The sequence below is a fragment of the Mastigoproctus giganteus genome, chromosome 1, assembly GCF_048544385.1.
Source record: "Mastigoproctus giganteus isolate SK-2022 chromosome 1, ASM4854438v1, whole genome shotgun sequence".
Classification (NCBI taxonomy): Eukaryota; Metazoa; Arthropoda; class Arachnida; order Uropygi; family Thelyphonidae; genus Mastigoproctus; species Mastigoproctus giganteus.
In genome coordinates, this window is record NC_143575.1 from 2705635 (window position 1) to 2725286 (window position 19652).

At 36.7% G+C, this 19652-nt stretch overlaps 1 protein-coding gene across 3 annotated transcripts in view; it reads right to left on the reverse strand.

Moving 5' to 3' along the window:
* Positions 1-4893: 4893 nt before the first annotated feature.
* LOC150090494 (5-taurinomethyluridine-[tRNA] synthase subunit GTPB3, mitochondrial) overlaps positions 4894-19652 on the reverse strand; it is a 115672-nt gene continuing 100913 nt past the window's right edge. For 2 of the 3 annotated variants that reach the window (XM_090378458.1, XM_090378455.1), the window contains exon 8: positions 4894-5146. In XM_090378458.1, coding sequence (XP_090234584.1) covers positions 4915-5146 — 232 coding nt within the window. In that variant the 3' untranslated portion in view covers positions 4894-4914. Of the gene's footprint in view, positions 5147-7782; positions 7932-19652 lie in introns of those variants that run through there. The other variant, XM_090378466.1, reaches the window with a different exon arrangement.

The following is a 19652-nucleotide window of genomic DNA, read 5'->3' on the forward strand; positions in this document are numbered from 1 at the left end:
AAAAAACAATATTGGAAATTCCAGATTTGGTAGCATTTTACATGCAGAGATTTGGGGTCTATCTGTGAAACCCTGCTGTATCATATTGAAGTACATTGGCTTTCCTGTGGAAAAGGTTTTCAAAAGAGTTACAGAACTTATGAACTTTACCTATTTCTTCATGATATGAGATTGGAACTACTGCTTATTTTGTCACACCTCAACACAGTAGTTATAATTACATACCTCAAACCATGTTGAGAAGGCATTGGTACAAATCCTCTAAATGGTTGGACTTTTAAGTTTTTTTTTCATGCTGTGGCCTAGTTGGCTGGTCGGTCTCGGGAAAAGGTAGCAAGGTTTTCTCCTAGAAACCTGGGATTTTTCATCCAGCAAAAAGAACAAGCTAGCACTCAGGTAAACTGCAACTTAAAATATTTTTGTCCATTTTAATGATCAGAAATGATTTTGCCCCATATTTGGTAGATATTTTCAAGAAATTAAATGAATTGAATCTCTCTTCACAGGAAAGGCACCAATATTTTAACCCTGAATTGCAAACTTCATACACCTCAACATTAGCTTTCGTCGTGATCAAAAGGTTTTGAGTGAAGATGCGCAGAAGTTTACAAGGCTTAACAATTTTCTTAATACTCATACAGATAGTTCACTTCATACTTCAAGTAAAAGAGTTATACTTGATCACATCAAATCATAAAGTGTTTTCCAAATTTAAATGAGAACAAGAAAGTGATCACATTAGATTTTTTGCTCATTCTTTAAAATATGGCATATTTTATGGTCAGCGCAAGAAGCACTGATTTTTAAATACAGTAGAACTCTGACCTTGAAATTCAATGAAAGAAAACTTGCACAACTTTATATAATGAAAAGATGAGAATACTCATATGTTGAGTATTCTTACCTTTTTCTGTCGTAATTCCCTTTGCATCAACGTGTTACAAAAATACATTTTTGTAGTTATTGTTAATCAAAAATAAGCACGGGGAAGCCTTTCAATGTTTAGAGGCAAATCTAAGAATTTACATTTCAAATACTTCGCACAAATATGCAATCATATCACCCTCATTAAAATGGCTAGTTATATTGTGAAAGGCTGCAATACATTTGAATTTAAGTTATCCTTTTTTTGTGTGCATCTTTTTCAAGTAAAAAAATTTTAAAAATTAGCTTTTCAGTTTTTTATTAATATAATAGTTTTGTCTAGTTTTTCCTTGAATTTATTTGAACTATCAACTTCCACAACAACAGCAGGTGGATGTTTGTTCCAACAATCAATCACATGTTAGCTAAAGGCAAACTTCTGCAACTCCATCAAATTGATCCTCAATTTGAATTTGTGCCTCTTATAGTGAGGCAAGAAAAAGAAGAAGAAGAAGAAACCCATCAGCATTGATCTTGCTCAATCCATTCAGAGCCTTAAACACTTCAATCAGATTACCTCACAGGTGCCCAGTATCCAGGTTCTGCAATTTACAGAACTGAAGCCTTTCTCTGTACTCATTCCAGCAGCCCCACATCCTTTCTAAAATGAGGCCTCTAGACCTGTATGTAGTACTCAAGATGTGGCCCGACCATTGTCTTATACAATAGGATTAGCATTAGTAGAGGCATATGATGCCAGAAACAGCTTATTAGCATCAGCCAAAAGCAGGGAAAGGAAGTGTTAGTGAATTAATTTTGCTAGCAGAATTCCTGTATATTATTGACAAAACCCAATGAGCTGTCCTGGCAGCATTGCTCAGGGAACTTCATATCTTACTGCACACAAAACTGACTCAACATTGCACTAGCCACCCATGTCAGCTGGCTGCACTGCCTTAGATTTTGTGCTTAACTAAGAGCATAACCCCCCCCCCCCCAAGAAAGGACAGACAGAACAGAAATTGTCTGTACTTTCTGTATACATTATACTTCCCATATTCAAATTCTGCATCCCTTATATCTGAGTCTCTGAAATTCCAACACTGTCTGCATTAGTTACCAGCAGTTCTTGGTATCTCCAGCACCTTGCTTTCAAGGCTGCTGCTCATTCCAATAGACACAGTGCAAGAATCACATTCACTTCTTGCCTGCACTATTGTTTATCTATTAGTCTGTGTATTCTCTTCTCCCCCCCCCCACCAAGCTAGCAGAAATTTGTTTTCCGGCCCACCTAACACAACCTCAATAGCAACAGCAAATATTCTTGCACCCTTTCTAAGTATATCATCTCTGTAGAAGCAGTCTCTTATTAACAATTACATCCCACACAGAAAAATTCTATGCCATGAGCCTTGCACAATCTCTCCAGAGCTGAATTGATTGGCAAGACTAATCTTATAAATTCAATGATGTTTTATCAGAAAAGGGTGTTTCTGAATCCTTTTCTAATGCTGATTTCAAAAAATGATGAATTGTGTCCATTATGCCAGGTTTCTTCAAAAATCACAAAATAAAATTTGATTTTATTAACTATGGCAGAATTTGTGCACTAAAATTATAACAAAATACTACTTTTACCTTATATTTAAATATATGTTGAAAACACCATTAAAAAAAGGTCAGTGTGATGAAAAAGTCCATTAAACACTCCTCTCATTTTTAAAACTGATCTATGATGGGTGAAACTTTTGTTTCTCTGATTTTCTCGCAGATCCTCCAACTTTACAGGCCCTCTACAGAATCCAACAATAATCAGCTGTCGTGTTGACATTCCACCTCCCCTGGTATCTCATCTCCGTGTCCTTGATGTCCTGGTGAAACCGCTCACTCTGTTCTTCACTAACACTTCCTAGATTTTCTGGGAAGTAGAAGTTGATGTGTAACTGCAAAAAAATGTACCTTAACACTCATGTTGCAGCCCAGCTTGCAGTTTTCCAACATATTTTGAGCTATTCTTGTAGTCTGAATCCTTATTGTTCCCTAAGAAATTTTCAACAACAGACCTGAAGCTAATCCATGCCTATTTTTCTCTTTTATTTACAGTTCCCTCAAAATCTGTCCATCAGTTTGTGAATTTGAGGTCCAATAAAAATCCTTGTTTTAGCTTCCCTTGGGTGATTGATGGGAATTAAGTACAAAGGTAGTTGAAGCAGGGACCTTCCTGAGGTAAAGCTTTCACAAACTGTTTCATCAAACCCAGTTTGATGGTGGAAGGAGGACAGTTTTGGGATTTTCCAGTGGTTTATGAACTACGTTCTTTGACCCAGGCAACAACTGCCTGTCTCTGTTCAGACCTTGATGTTCCAGTGCTTACTCCTTGCCCAACTATCACACTCACACAAAAGGCATTTTTATGTAGCCAGTTTACTGTCCATATAACATGCCTATCACTTTAAAGTCAGCACAGACCAACCAACTATTTTCTTCATACTTGATATTTGTCAACATTTTTTTCAAGTTCTCAACAACATAGTCTTGGCTTGTTGGCTTTCAATTGCAAAGAGTGAGCTTTGTACAGTGAGAAAAACATCTCATGCGGTAGATATTTTTGACTTAAGTCTAGAACCAAGGAGTTCTGCAGATTCCTTTGGTAAATTTAAATCTGATACCAGATCATTCAGTTCATGCTGCGAAAACAGCTGAGGGCTGGACTCAATGCCTCCAGGTCTGTAGACTTCAGTTTCATCTTCAGAAGCTTCACTTTCAATACTCTCTGCTGCTACATCCTTCAATATAAGTGGAGGCGGGCGCCTCTGTAGCCAGGTGGGAAGGAGCAGCAGTGCGTAGCACACGCTTCTTGATTAGACCGGGGTTCGAGCCCATCACCACTAAATACGGAGGATGCGGAAAGGTCAAGGGAATGACAACCGCATATTCCCGGAGCAATATGGCCTTAGTTGCTAATGCTCCTAAAAAAAACCAAATAACAATAAGTGGAGGTCTTGGAATCAACAAATTATCTCACTATGGGACTGGTCTAATGGCAATGGGGCATTAGGATACACAATGCCCTTCTTACTTTTTGCATTGTATCCCTCTCCATTAACTAAGCAAAAATAACAGTCATCACAGGGACTTCATCACTTCACTTCCACCAAATCATGGGAATTTCAAATGGCATGGCCTTTTTACCATTTTTCCACAATCTCAATGCCTCACACACAGTCACATAGAGATTTGGCAATCTTTATGTGGAGTCCATTGTTTATCTTGGTCACAGAGTTTCACTCCAAAATAAGCACAATACACATTTTTTACAAATTCTGTAATATCGTGTTTTTGCTTGAGGACTATAACTTCTGCAAATATAACAAAATAAGTTCAGATTGCTGAAACACTTGCTGGAAGACGTTTTACCTACTTTTCAGCACAAATTTGATACGATAACCTGAAAAATAAACTGAGCTCATGAGCTCTCGAGGTCAAGAAACATGACAAGGCAGTAAATCTTCACATGTTGGCAACATCAGTGTTGCCAACATGTGAAGATTTAGTTTATAAATTCCCAGCATTTACTCCTAACTTAATACATTCAATAATATAACTCATGACATCAACTTAAATGATTTGTGAAAAAATGGTATGTGATAGAAAAAAATTAATAGCAATTCTGAAATCAGAGTTAAAAACAGTTATTAGTTTACAAACGTTGAAAAATATGCAATTGGCATTATTTATATATTGTTCAGAAGCTGTTGAGATTAAAAAGTTTGAGTGGCACTGATGTACTCAATTTGAGATTATTAAGCAAATTGTTTTGTAGAATAAGTCTAAACAGGGTTGCTGTGGTTCTAATTTCTGTACAGAAGCATATGGTAATACGGCCATATCAGTAGATTTTTTAATTATTATTATTTTTAAAATTTTAATACTGAGATTAAAATCAAGTACTTCTAAAGAGTTCGTATACACAGTAAATACCACCCAGTAATTGATTATTTGCAAATCTTGTAAAAATAAAAAAAGATGTTATTTTAATAACAAGTATGTTTATTTTCCTATACAAAAGTCTCTGAAAATAACATCCAGAATCTCTTCTGTTGTTACATGGCCACTTATATGACCAATATGGGTTAGGCATTTCCTTAACTTCTCTGCTGCAACTACCGTATCCATATTGATGTAATATTGGTAATCTATAAGACACTTGAAACAAGCTTGAAGGTGTTGTTTATGCCTCTCTTGAATCATCACTGTATTTTCCCTTGTTGACTTGCCACAACTAAAATAAAGTGAAAAATTGAATCATTATAGTAAGTGCAAGAAACACATTATAGTATTTTTTTTTTTTTTTTTTGCTCTTCACAGCTATAATGAAAATGTTTGGTTATGTAAAGTACAAACTATATTAAAAACTTAAATGAAACCCTTCCATAAATGTAGATAAAAGGAAAAAAATTATGCAGTATATTTGATATACACCGAGTGGACAGAAATCATGGGATACCTACCTAGTAACAGGTAGGCCCACCTTTCCCCCTGATAAGTGCAGTCACACGGCAAGTCCACGGGTATTTCCATCTATGCTTGCTGCACCACTGTCCATAATTCCATCGCATTCCTGGGTGGAGGATCCAAAGCTCAAATGGACCTTTCCACAGCATCCCAAAGATGCTCCACAGGGTTCATGTCCAGTGAAGCCATTGCATTATGGCAAAACCTGCAGAATGTTCTTCAAACCAAGTTCTAGTCATTACGGCTCTGTGAGGAGGCACATTGTCCTGCTGGAAGAGTCCACTGCCCTGTGGGTGCATGATGACTATGAAGGGATGCAGGTCTGCAAGGATGGACACATAACCTGGACCGTTCAGAGATGCATCTAGACTTCCTAGAGGTCCCAATGTGTGCCATTTGAATATGCCCCAAGCCATTGTTGACTGACCACCTGCCTGAACAGTTCCTTGTTAACATGATGGGTGCACAGCTTTGCATTGTTTCCATCCTCCCATCCTCTCGAAATAACTGGAAATGGGACTGATCGGACCAGGAGACCCAGCTCCAATCATCAAAGGTCCAGTGCCAACATTCTTTTGCCCAGTTGCGTAGAGTCCTGTGTCATGGTGTAACAAATGGGACTCTGGTGGGTCAGCAGCTCCCATAACCTGTTGCGGCTAATGATTGTTTGATGGAGACATTTCTGGCACATCACTTGTTGAAGTCAGCGGTGATTTGTGCCACTGTCGCTCTCTGGTTGGCTGAAACAATGTGAGACAGATGTCGACTGCCACGTTCAACCACCACCTTTCTCCGCCCACAGCACTGTCCATGATGAGATGTTATTCCGGAAATTGCGTATTCCCGATGCAACCTTGATACTGTCGAACGGAGATAGTGCAATTTCTGTACCACCACCACCACGATAGATTGACCCCTGCATCGGGCACCCACTACCATCCCTCTTTCAAAGTCTGTTAACTCGTGACGTTTATCCATACTGACATTGAATTACCGTCTAGTAGCGAGAGGAACCAGGTTCCTCTCGTGCTTTCCAGGAACCAGGTATCCCACGAATTCTGTCCTTCAATGTATATAATATGTAAAAGTTACTCCAAAAATATAATAACATTATGACAATGTAATTTAACTCCCCAACAGAAACACAAAACCTTAATTGGAACTTTCATATAGATTTTTAGGTCTAACCCTCCTTACTTGCAGTGCTATTAATAACACTCATTACCCATTCAGAGTTATTGAAAACAGTTGTTTGTTTTTGTAACAGCACAATCATATTTGATTCTTATACTCTTTCTATATCAAAATTTTCCAAGACACCTAATTCGGTTGGTCACGAAATTCTGCTCGGAAATTGCCATAGTTTGGGGAGAAAATTTTGATCAGAATAACTTGAACTCATACATTTTAACAAAGATGGTTTGAGGGTTTTTACCGAAATCATTGAGGATACTTGAAGGTTTCAGTGAAAGTGCTAGTTGGCAGGGGTGATATACACATTTATCCGATGACATGGGTTAAAGTAATGTTTGCACATATCTCAAGGTTTTTATTTGGTGCCACAACAGCCAATATTGAAATGATAAAGTGATGTTTCAAAGAGAAAAATAATGCTACAGAAACAAGCTTCAAAGCATATTAATATTATTCATATAGTGCAAGGCAGCTACAGACTTTTTCTGCACCAACCAAATAATATAGTCAATTCCATTTATTGGGGACACATCAGGATGGTGCATTTTGGCCTGATTAAGCAGCTGCCCCAATTATGCGAAGTTTCACATAAATAATTAAAAATACAGTTGACCCCCGCTTTACAATTGGTTCACTGTACAATCAAATCACGTTATGATGTACTCACCATAGTAAAGTATCGTTCACTATATGATGTGTAGTAAGTGCTGGTCGTTGTGATCATGTTTGTGAATTGAATTTTAATTCTATTAAACAGCGATTCTAATTAGCGAAAATAGTACATACTAACTAGTTGACATTTCTGTTCACTGACATTTGTGGGGGGGGGGTTAAAATTAAAAACAGTAAAAAGATAAGCAATCAATAACAAAGAACCCGGCACACAAAAATTGCAAGTAACACGCGATACGCGCAAGTGGGAACGGAGTAATAAGTTATGAAGCTTTAAAAATAGGAATGAAGAGAAGATTTCGAAAATTAATTTTTTTTATATGATTGAAGATTTCATGGAAGTGTAAACACATTTCACCATAATAACCCACAGAATTCCAGCTGTCGGTATTATCGCAAATTCAATAAGATCGAGTTTTCTATCCGTTTATGATAGATTGCACTAACAGAAAAGCCCAATAAACAGGTGACTGCTAACTGTTTTATGGTTGTGACCTCCAGAAATCTGACAGTACCTCATGGTATGGTCGGAGACAATTGTAGTGTAATCTCCAGTGCTGCAGTCTCCTGCCCCGATTAAACGTATGTCCCAATTAAGCGAAGTAAACCCTGGCTATTTTCTCGATTAGGTTCTGTTCTTTAAGATTTGGCCCAAATAAATGGCTGCCCCGATTAACCAGAATCCACTGTGTAAAGAACGATATATATATATATATAAAAAAAAAGGACAAAAAAATTAAATAAAAAATACTATGTGCTTACCTGCATGAGGAGTGAAGCACAGACTTCATATTTCCAGGGTAATAAGCTATACAAGAACACTTAGTTTTAATTGTACTTAGTCGTAATTACAGTAATGTCATCAATGAAATTGAACTCCTGGTTGCAGTTGTTAAAGGCATGGGGTTTAATTTTAGGAAAAGGGAATATGACAGTTTACAGAATGCCTTTAAAGCAAATCTGATTTGCTTTAAAGGTATGTAAAGTTTTTAATCACAGAAGCCATGAATACATTATGTACCATTAAAAAAATATAGCACAAGGGATGCCAAGCTGAATGAATACAGAGCCAGCCAGTCTAATAGAGCAGAAAAAGGTGACATAGTACAGTTACAGTACTTTCAGTACGATCCATTGTACTGAAGGTTATGATGACTATAAGTTTCTGTAATAGTACAAGAAAAAAGGTGAGATTGGTGAAGGCTGAGTAAGAGAAATCAAACCACTGTCTAAAGAAGCAAAGAACGGAGACAAAGAATTCTCACGAATGTGAATACAAAGAAGAAAACGAATCAGATCAGACCTTTACATAATAGGTGTGGAAAAGTATTAGATAAACCTGCTGGTAAACTGAAGATATTTTACATCGATCTTTACAGACAAAAGACCCTTCATATAGTGAGATGATAAGTATGAAATTAGTAATAATGAAATTACTTCAGGGGCCTTTTGAGTGCCCGAAGTTGATGGAATATACCCAGTAATACTGAAGAAGCAACAGGAGTGCATTGAACCATTACAATTAATTATGAGGACAGAATTGGACTTGGGAGAGATTACTCTGGATTGGAAAAATACTAGTGTACCACAAATATGTAAAGACAGTTCAAAGAGTCAAGTGGGTAACTACAGACCTATTAGTCTGACTTAGGAAAATCCATGGAGGTAATAAAGAGTGCAACAGAGGGGCATTTAGACAGAAGCAGAATTCTTGACATTATTCTGTTAAGAAAAATTTAGGTATTTTGACAGTTATTCAGGTGAGTTGGAAGAAGGAAATAATTTTTACATTGTCTGTTTGGATTTTTGCAAAGCATTTAACTCAGTCCCTTCTGAGAGAGATTACTGTATGAGCTGGAACATGGAATCATGAGTAAGTTTATAAGATGAATTACAGGGTGGCAGGAAGCAGAGGGTTGTGATTAATGGATACTCTTCAAAATTGGTCTACCATTAGAAGTGGGTTCCCCCAAAGATCAGTTCTCGGATCACTGTTGTTTCTGATTTATGATGATTTTCATAAATGACTGATGAATCTTTAATAATCAGTGCTCCTGCAGGATGACTTGGATAGACTGCAAGGATTGTCAGAAAAGCTAGCTGTGTTTTAATGTAGAAAAGTGCAATGTCTTACACTTGGTGGGGTTAAATTAAACACAGTGGAGGAAGAAAGGGATTTAGGAGTTATATTACAGTTGGACATGAAGTTCTCTGAGCGATGTAAACAGATGGCAAAGAAGGCCCATAGTGTACTCAGTTTATCAAAACTTTTCTTGTAAATCAGATCATAATCCCGCTGTATAAGTTGAATTATAAGACTGCACTTGGGGCGCTTCCGTAGTCAGGTGGGAAGGAGCAGCAGTGCATAGCACATGCTTCTTGATTAGACCGGGGTTCGAGCCTGCCACCACCAAATACGGAGGATGCGGAAAGGTCAGGGAATGACCACCGCATATCCCGGAGCAATATGGCCTTAGTTGCTAATGCTCCTAAAAACCAAATAACAACAACAACTGCACTTGGAATCCTTAAGATGGACAACCTGCTTGGGAAGATCTGCAAAAGGCATCCTTATGAGGAATGACTTTGAATATGTAGGCTACAGAGCTAGACATCTTAGGGAAGACCTCATTAAGGTCTATAAGGTTCTGAGATGGAATATTAAAATGAATGGGGGCAAAATTTTTGCTGTTATAAATGATTCCAGAATTAGAAGTCATAAATTCAAATTACAGAAAAAAGGAATTTAGACTGGATTGCAGAAGGTATTCTTTTAGCCAGCAAGTTGATAATTACTTGAATAAGTTACCTCTGAGGCTGATAGCTTGAGAAAATTAAAAGCTTTGCTGGATAGTGATCTACATGAGGATGGAAATATGTAGATTATATTCTTTATATAGGTAGTTCTCGACTTTACAAGTTAATTTGTTCCTAGCGCACGCTTGTAAAGTGGGAATTAAATCCCATAGACAATGTTAAAAATAGGGGTTATGTATTGTTGAGATGAAAATTGTTTATCTCAACAATGAAATTAGTTAGCTAATTAGTTTATGTTTAAACAATAATTGATTTATTCAAAGAAATTAAAATGTAGCCTGTAAGGTCAAGCAAATTATAATAATAAATAAATTATTTATGACTTACAAATTTTAAAGAATGTTTATTCTTCATCATCATCGACTAAATGCACACTCGTTGATCATTTATTATTGGCTCAGCACTTGTTGGTTTGTTGCACAAAGAGTTGCCTTCTTCAGAAATGCTTCAAGAGGCGTTTGTTTCCAAGATAATCTTCTCTTTTCTTTATAAATTTCAATAGATGCATAAGTATTTTTTAACAGAATGCACAAATTGCAACTAACATGATTTGCACAGAGTAACAAGTTTACAAAGCTTAAAAAAAAAGAATAAAGAGAAGATTTTGAAAATTTATGTTTTTTATACGATTGAAGATTTCAGTAAAGGGGAAACACATTTCACCATAATAACGCAAAAAAAACCACACAATTCCAGCTATCGGTATTTTTGCAAATGCAATAACATTTAATAACATCGTTTATAACTGCTTGCATTAACAGAAAAGCCCAATAAACTGGAAAGCAAATTGTTTTTATTGTTTTATGGTCGTGACTTCCACAAATGTGCTTTAGAAAAATGTCACAAAGGCATTCAAATTATGATAACGATGAAAGTGTGGTGCATTTTAGTGATTTGAATTGGTAACTAATACAATTTGCACTATAAAAACAACCTTTTAGAGTTATATAGTGAAAATTTCAACTTCCGAGGTCGTGGAATGAATTACCAAAAAACAATGTGTTATTGGGTTCAAATGATGATGGTGTCTCTCGAACGGATTAATATCGTAAAGCTGGGTACGCTATTGTATAGCTATGCGCGTGGTTTGAAATGCAGTATTTATGAATGTTTAACATTCATTTTTTGCAATTAATGTTCATATTTTCAATTTTGTTGATACTTGATACTTTGAAAAAAAAAAAAAAAAAAAAACTTGTAAACCCGGGAACTCACAAAGCGAAAACTCGTAAAGCGAGAACTGCCTGTATATATGTATTCTTTATATGTGCATACAGGATGTCTCAAAAATACACGGCATAACTTCAGGAACGAGTTCCTCGTATGTAGAAAATAAAAATATTTTATATCAACATAGTTCCAGAAATGCTTGGTTCCCGAGTTATTAACTGGAATGTCTTATCTCCAGCAGGTGATTTCCTTCATCACAAGGTACTGACAGAATCTGGTGGTATTCCATTCCGACCATGTACTCAAATCAGAAGCAAGCGGATATGCACTTTATGTACGGTTTGGCAGAGCAATGCTCTGGAGGCTTGTCGTTTGTACCAAGAAAGGTTCCCAGAACGAAGATGTCCAGACAGGAAAACGGTTGCGGGTATCCATCGCCACATTTGTGAACATGGGACCTTTACACCTTGTGCTGCCAACAGAGGACGACCAAGATCTACGACTCCTGAATTAGAGGAGCAGATTTTGGATGTTGTACATGCCACTCCTGGAATCAGCACATGCAGAATAGCAATGCAACTGGCTGTTCAACGTTCGACTATTTGGAGTGTTGTGAGAACACCAACTGTGTCTTTACCATCTGCAACAGGTACAGGCCTTGTCCCCAGCAGATTACCCTGCGCGAGTAATGTTCTGCCAGTGGTTCTTGCAGCAGTGTGGTACAACTCCTCACTTTCCTGCCTTAGTGATATTCACGAGACAGAATCCAAAACTTTCACAATCAGCATGTATGGGCTGAGGAAAACCCACATGCAATTCTTCCATCACATCACATCAACAGCAGTTCAGCCTCAACGTCTGGGCGGGTGTTTTTGGTGATAATTTGAGCCCCATGTACTTCCAAACAAACTCACAGGGCAGGCATACAGAAACTTTCTGGAAAACAACATGCCTGATTTCTTGGATGACATGCCACTGATCATTTGTCAACAAGCACACTTCATACACGATGGTGCTCCCGCACACTTCAGGCCACCTAGCCCGCAATTAACTGAATCGAAGGTTTCCTGGTCGGTGGATAGGTAGAGGTGGACCAACTGCCTGGCCTCCACGATTTAAATCGTGGAGGCCACGCTAAACTGATTTAAACCCACTAGATTTCTTCTTGTGGGGCCATTTAACGTGGTGTATTGGTGTATTCGACTCCGGTAGCTTATGTGGAAACTCTCCGCAATCGAATTGTGGAGAGTTTCCACATTTCGTATTGTCTCACAACCCGACAATACGAAACATGCCAAGAATTTGGCATCGTCTTTGCGAGTCCATGAGACGTCGATGTGAGGCCTGTATTCAGGAAAAAGGTGGACATTTTGAACAATTACTATAAGGTGATGTGAAAAGTTAAGTGTCATAGACAGACCTTCAAAACTTGGAAACCAAACATTTTCGGAACTATGTTGATATAAAATATTTTTATTATCTACATATGAGGAACTCATTCCTGAAGTTAAGTTGTGTATTTTTGAGACATCCTGTATATATATATATATATATATATATATATATATATATACAGTCGATTCCAGTTATTTGGGACACATCGGGACTAGCGCATTTTGGCCCAATTAAGCAGCTGCCCCAATTATCTGAAGTTTCACGTAAATAGTTAAAAATACAATGTACTCCCACTTTTTTTTTACAATTGGTTCACTGTACAATCAAATCACGTTACGACGAACTCAACATAGTAAAGTACCGTTCACTATACAATGTGTAGTAAGCGCCGGTCATTGTGATCACGTTTGTGAATTGAATTTTAATTCTATTAAACAGCGATTCTAATTAGAGAAAATAGGAGGAATATTATCCACAGGCTATAAAAGCAAAGATATATTAAGCACAAATTTACCCTTTATTACCTTACCAATTAAAAAATATGTGAAAATCGGAAGGATATACGTGATAATCGGAATAATTAATATGTACTGTAATATGTACATACAAACTAGTTGACATTTGTGGGTGGGGGTTAAAATTTAAAACAGTAAAAAGATAAGCAATCAATAACAAAGAACACGGCATACACAAATTGCAAGTAACATGATACGCGAAGTGAGAACGGAGTAACGAGTTACAAAGCTTTAAAAATAGGAATGAAGAGAAGATCGGAAAATTAATTTTTTTATATGATTGAAGATGTCATGGAAGTGTAAAAACATTTCACTTTATACCCACAGAATTCCAGCTGTCGGTATTATCGCAAATTCAGTAAGATCAAGTTTATTGTCCGTTTATGATAGATTTCACTAACAGAAAAGCCCAATAAACAGGTGACTGCTAATTGTTTTTATTGTTTTATGCTTGTGACCTCCAGAATTTCGACCGAACCAACGTGGTACCGTCGGAGACAATCGTAGGGTAATCTCCAGTGCTGCGGTCTCCTGCCCCGATTAAACAGCATGCTGTCCCAATTAAGCAAAGTTAACCCTGGCTATTTTCTCGATTGGTTTCTGTTTTTTAAGATTTGCCCCAAATAAACGGCTGCCCCGATTAACCGGTGGCCCAAATAACTGTATTTTTTTATTATTAGGCAAAATCCTGTCATTTCCTTGTACTATACTATACTCCACAAGTAACCATCTGCTCTTGCCCACCGTAGCCAGGTGGGCAAGAGCAGCAGTGCGTTGCACATGCTTCTTGATTAGACTGGGGTTCGAGCTTCTGACCACCAAATGCGGAGAGGTCAGGGAATGACCACCGCATATCCCCGGAGCAATATGGCCTTAGTTGCTAATGCTCCTAAAAAACCAAACAACACACACACGCACACACACATATATACTCTCCACAAGTAACCAACCAATTTAGGCACTACAACAAAACTTGAGCCTAAATTCAGCTTTATCTTATGATTGGCAGACTGAGATATGCTGGGAATCAACTGTGATAAAAAGTGAGAGGTGGTAAAAATACATTTAATACTTAGTGGATAATTTACAGTAACTTTAGTGTTCCTTTACACCATGTATCTAATATCATTTACCTCTGTGACATTACATTTCTTCAAAACATAATTATTCTGTGGAATTCAGAAGCAGAGGATGTAAAAATCAAATCTTTTTAATTCTGATTTTTGGCAATAATTTTACTGGTCCCTAGGCCTGCTACTCTCAAATTCACTGTGGAGGACCACCACACTTGCTCACATGTAGCAGACTCACTGCTGAATGGGTTAAGTGTTAACATGATTATTAATGTAACTTTTTTTTTGCCATGTGGAGGGATACTTTCACCAACTCACACCAGTGTACAAACTCAAAAAACCCTAACCCCTTGATAACTTTGATGTACTGAAAATCAATGAGCATAGGAAACAGTGTTACAATTGAACTCTTACCCATCAGGCACAAATTGAGAATCAAGGCTATTTTTGTTTGATAGGTTAAAAATGGCCATCACATTCTGAAAGTCACTATTAACAAACATATTAAAGATTTTTGTTTTAAAAAACTATTAAAAACAAACATCAGATACTTTTCTCAGGTTTCTCAATTTTAAATCCATCTTCAACAAGATTCCACCCATCCTTCTGAGATCCCAAAAGAGGGCCAGCTCGAGCGTCACCTGATATGACCAACAGGTCTTATGTTGGTCATATCAGGAAGAACAAAATGAGATCACTAGCATCAGCAAATATTCCTTTCAAGTGTAAGCCATGTTGAAAAAAATTTTATCCCAATAAGCATTGTATAAATTATCATTCCTAGGCTTTGACAAAGCTCTTACCATGAACTACCTCTCATAACTCTGAAGTAGAGTTATAAGAGATAGATGTGTAGAAGAATAAGAAAAATTTACCTCAATATGATATGTAGAACACTTCCGTATGAGACTCTCCAGAAATTAAAACAAATAAAAGATAAAGGAAAATGATTACAGTAAAAAATCAATTAAACATAATTAAAAAATTAACTAAAATTAAAAAAAACAACTTAAAAAAACTAATTAAGAATCAATTAAAGTTAAACAAATTTTAGGAGAAGGAAAATCGTTTTTCAAAATTTACATTTAATTGATTTTTAATTAATTATTTTAAATTGTTTTTTGAATTTTAGTTAATTTTTGAATTGTGTTCAATTGATTTTTTTACTGCAATCTTTTATTTGTTTTAATTTCTGGAGAGTATCATACGGAAGTATTCTATGTATCATATTGAAGTAAATTTCTCTTATTCTTCTACAAATATTGATATCAACACAGAATGTATTGAGCACCATAGCTCTGTTAGATACTATATGTATAATAGTATCACATTTTATACCTAAAATGATAACTGTTCTGTCATTTTGTTAAATTTAGTCACTAGCAGACATATATCCTAGTCATATAGGATATATGTCAAAAACTTTCAAAAACCTTGAAAAAACTTTCAAGCCTACAGACCAGTAAGGCTCCTGGAGTTGATGGAATATACCCTATAATCTTGAGAGAGGCGGCAAGCGAGTTTCTGGGGAGATTCCCTTGGATTGGAAAAGTGCAAATGTATCACCCATACATAAGGGTGGCTCTAAAAGTGAAGTGGGAAATTATCGACCTGCCAGTCTGACTTCAGTAGTAGGGAAAATCATGGAGGCAATGATCAAGGGTGGAATTCAGGATCATTTGGATCGAATTGAAATTCTCAAGGATACTCAGCATGGTTTTGTAAAGGGAAAATCATGTTTAACAAATCTGGTTCACTATTTCGAAAGGGTCACTCACGAGCTGGATTTAGGGAATAATTTCGACATTGTTTATTTAGATTTCAGCAAAGCTTTTGACTCAGTCCCACATGAGCGGTTGCTTCATAAGCTAGAACAGGTTGGAATCACTGGGAAAATCCTTAGATGGATAGAAGGATGGCTTCAGGGTAGGAGGCAGAGGGTTGTGATAAATGGCTATTCCTCAGATTGGGTTGATGTAAGAAGTGGGGTTCCCCAAGGATCAGTATTAGGACCACTGTTGTTTTTAATTTTCATAAACGACATTGATGAAGGGATAGAGGGCGTGATGTCTAAATTTGCAGATGATGTTAAAATTGGTAGAGTAGTTAATGATCACTGTCAAGCTGAGCTTCTTCAGAGAGACCTAGATAGACTTCAAGAATGGTCAGAAAAATGGCAGCTGTGCTTTAATCCAACAAAGTGTAAGGTATTACACCTGGGAAACAGTAATCCCAAAATAACTTATTCACTTGGTGGAGTTCAACTAAACCCAGTACTGGAGGAAAGGGACTTGGGTGTTACGATACGGTCAGACATGAAATTCTCTGAGCATTGTAAACAGGTTGCAAGGAAGGCCCATGGTGTCCTATCGATGATCTATCGAACTTTTGCAAGTAGAGATAGGGACGTGATAATCCCATTATATAAGGCTTATGTTAGACCACACTTGGAATACTGTGTTCAAGTATGGAGACCGCACCTAAAGAAAGACATCGAGCTTCTTGAAAGGGTGCAAAGAAGGGTAACTCGCCTGGTGAGATCGGCAAAAGGGCGTCCTTATGAAGAAAGACTTCGAATATGTGGGTTGCAGAGTTTGGAAACTAGACACCTTAGAGGAGATTTGATTGAGGTGTTTAAGGCTCTGAGAGGCATCAGTAAAATGAATGAGGACAAAATTTTCAAGATTATAAATGATGCTAGAACTAGGGGACATAAATTCAAGTTACGGGGGGAAATGTTTAGATTGGACTGCAGGAAGTTTTATTTTAGCCAGCGAGTTATAAATTATTGAAATAAGTTGCCTTCATGGGTGGTAGAGGCCGACAGTTTGGGGAAATTCAAAGGTCATCTGGATAGTACTTTCGGGTAAGGGAAGCGCATAGGATGATAGAATTAATTTCCTTTTTATTTATTTTTTATTTCATTTTATTATTTTTATTTATTTGTTAATTATTATTATTTATTTATTTATTTAATTTTTGTTTATATCATTGTTTTGTTCGGATTTTTTTTTTTTTTTTTTTTTTGGCTGGTGCAGCATAAGCCATAGGCTTTCTTGCACCATACGGCCGTTACTAATACTAATACTAATACTAATATTCCACACAACCTAGCTGAAGAGTTCGAAAGAGTTGGGGGAACAGAAAATAAACCCCATGTCACTAGTATGGATTATTTCAAATACACAATGTAGATCCAAATAAGGAAATACTTGGTTTTTCACTTATATGCATAATAAGCAGTGGTGGTGCTTATTACCCTCAAAAATAATGTTCTCACATTAACCGTTAGTTAGTTGATGACTAGAAATCTCATATTTGTTTATACCTTCCTAAATATGGTCAAACGTTTACTGCAATAGTTTCTGAAGTGATTTTCTTAAAAGTTCTCATACAAAAATTGCACTCAAGAACCTGTCAGGTGACCTGCTGCCATCTTTGCAATTATTTGGCTTTTTTGCTTGAAGAGAGTGGCATGATACTGGACAAATGCTGAAGCTGTATTTGTTTAGTTTCAGAATACTTGTTTTTCTTCTCCTGCTAGTTCAATAAACATCTACATTCTTACCCCAGTTGTTTTTGAAAGATTATTATTGTTTTCACATAATAAAGATGGGAACACGAAACTTATTGATATTCCCTTAAGACTGCTGCTACACTGTGGGAGGCAAGGTATGTAGTTTCAGATTTTTGCATGCTGCGACTGTGGCATATTTGAAATAAACCTGAAACCAGAAGCAAATAAGCAGAAATATATGCGTTTGAAATTTCATGCACTTAAGTCTTTTAGACTGGAAAATGGAAGAGAATAAGAGAGTGATATTTCTTTTTTATGTATAAAATGGGGTTTTTTTTTTTTTTTTTTTTTTTGCAATTTTCATCAGAATTAATATATTTTTTTTATTAAAACTGATTGAAAGTATATACAGACAATATACACTGCAATCCATTAAGAAAAGATGAAATATTCATACTGTTCAAGTAGAATTCAAAAAACTCTGTTGAAACATTTCCAGAAAGTAAAAATAAAATGGAGTACCTGTCAGGTGACCCACCACCATTTTTACTACACTTTGGAGTACCACAAAGAAAACGGTTAAAAGGATTAAAGATGAAAGCAAAATTTAATTACATAACAGAAAAGAATTATAAACATGTCAGAAATCATCGTATGAATGAGTGGCAATACAGAAAAAAGCCCACCTGTACAAAAATGGGGGAGAGGGGGACAGTGAAAGTACAGAAGGTCATGGTTTACATGCCTACTGAGTGTTAGCAATACCATATTTGGGTAGTCTTTATGCACATATTTTTAGAGGCCCTAAAAGTTCTTCCCCCAACAAACAGCATTACTGTTGACTCGGAGTTTTTTGTGACCTTGGGGCTTGGAGCTATGCTTGGTAAATCTGGTGTTGAATAGAGGTCAGAAAGCTCTTTATCCAATGGTTTGAGTAAGCTGAATGCTGGTGGGATTCTTCCTCTTGCTCAGATTACTCACCTGAAGGAACATAAATGCAAATTGAGGAAAGACAATTGTAGAATAGATGTGTGGAAATTTGCCTTTGGCCAGCAGGTGGTTGATAGTTGGAACAAACTTCCATCTGTTGTAGTGGAGGTAAACAACTTAAATAAGTTCAAGGCAGAACTAGACAAACATTTGGAGTTAATGGATGGGTGAAATGGAAAGTTTTTTTTTCTTTTGGCTGATGCTATATAAACTTGCTTTCTTGCATCATATGCGTCTACTAATGCTAATGAAATATTTCAGGATTGTCATGACAGGAATGAAGTTATATGGAAATCACAGCATGGATTTGTTAAGGGGTGGCTTTTTGACTAATCTCATTTGTCATAGTAACAAAGGAACTGGATGAAAAATACAATTTTAACATCATATACTGAATACCCACTGATGAGGAGCCAATAAGCTTTGAAATTGTGCCGTATGGGTGATGGTATCCGCTGAGAATAGGTAACAATAGTCTTCTCCTATTACTTATTCGATGTAGTGTAATAACCCCAGAGACTCACATCTGGTGAGTATGGGTTTGGCACACCTAGGGTCCTGAGCTGGATATCATCATTCTTCTCTTTCTTGGTGATTCCTTTCTACTTCTGACTCTCTCTCTCTCTCTCTCTCTCTCTCTCTCTCTCTCTCTCTCTCTCTCTCAGGGTAACTCGGGAATTTTTTTTTTGGCTGGTGCAGCATAAGCCTCGGGCTTCCTATCATCTATAGGGCTAATAATAATAATAATAAGAGTATCAACCATCATCATTTGACATTCCATCCCTTCTTTTATGTATGTAGTGTACAATTATAATTCTTTAACTTTAGTATGATACTTAACTAATCTTATTCTTACCTTTAACCAAATGAAGATGGCCTTCATGATGTACAACTGTTATGTTCGAGTTTAATCTTTTTCTATAAGTAGTG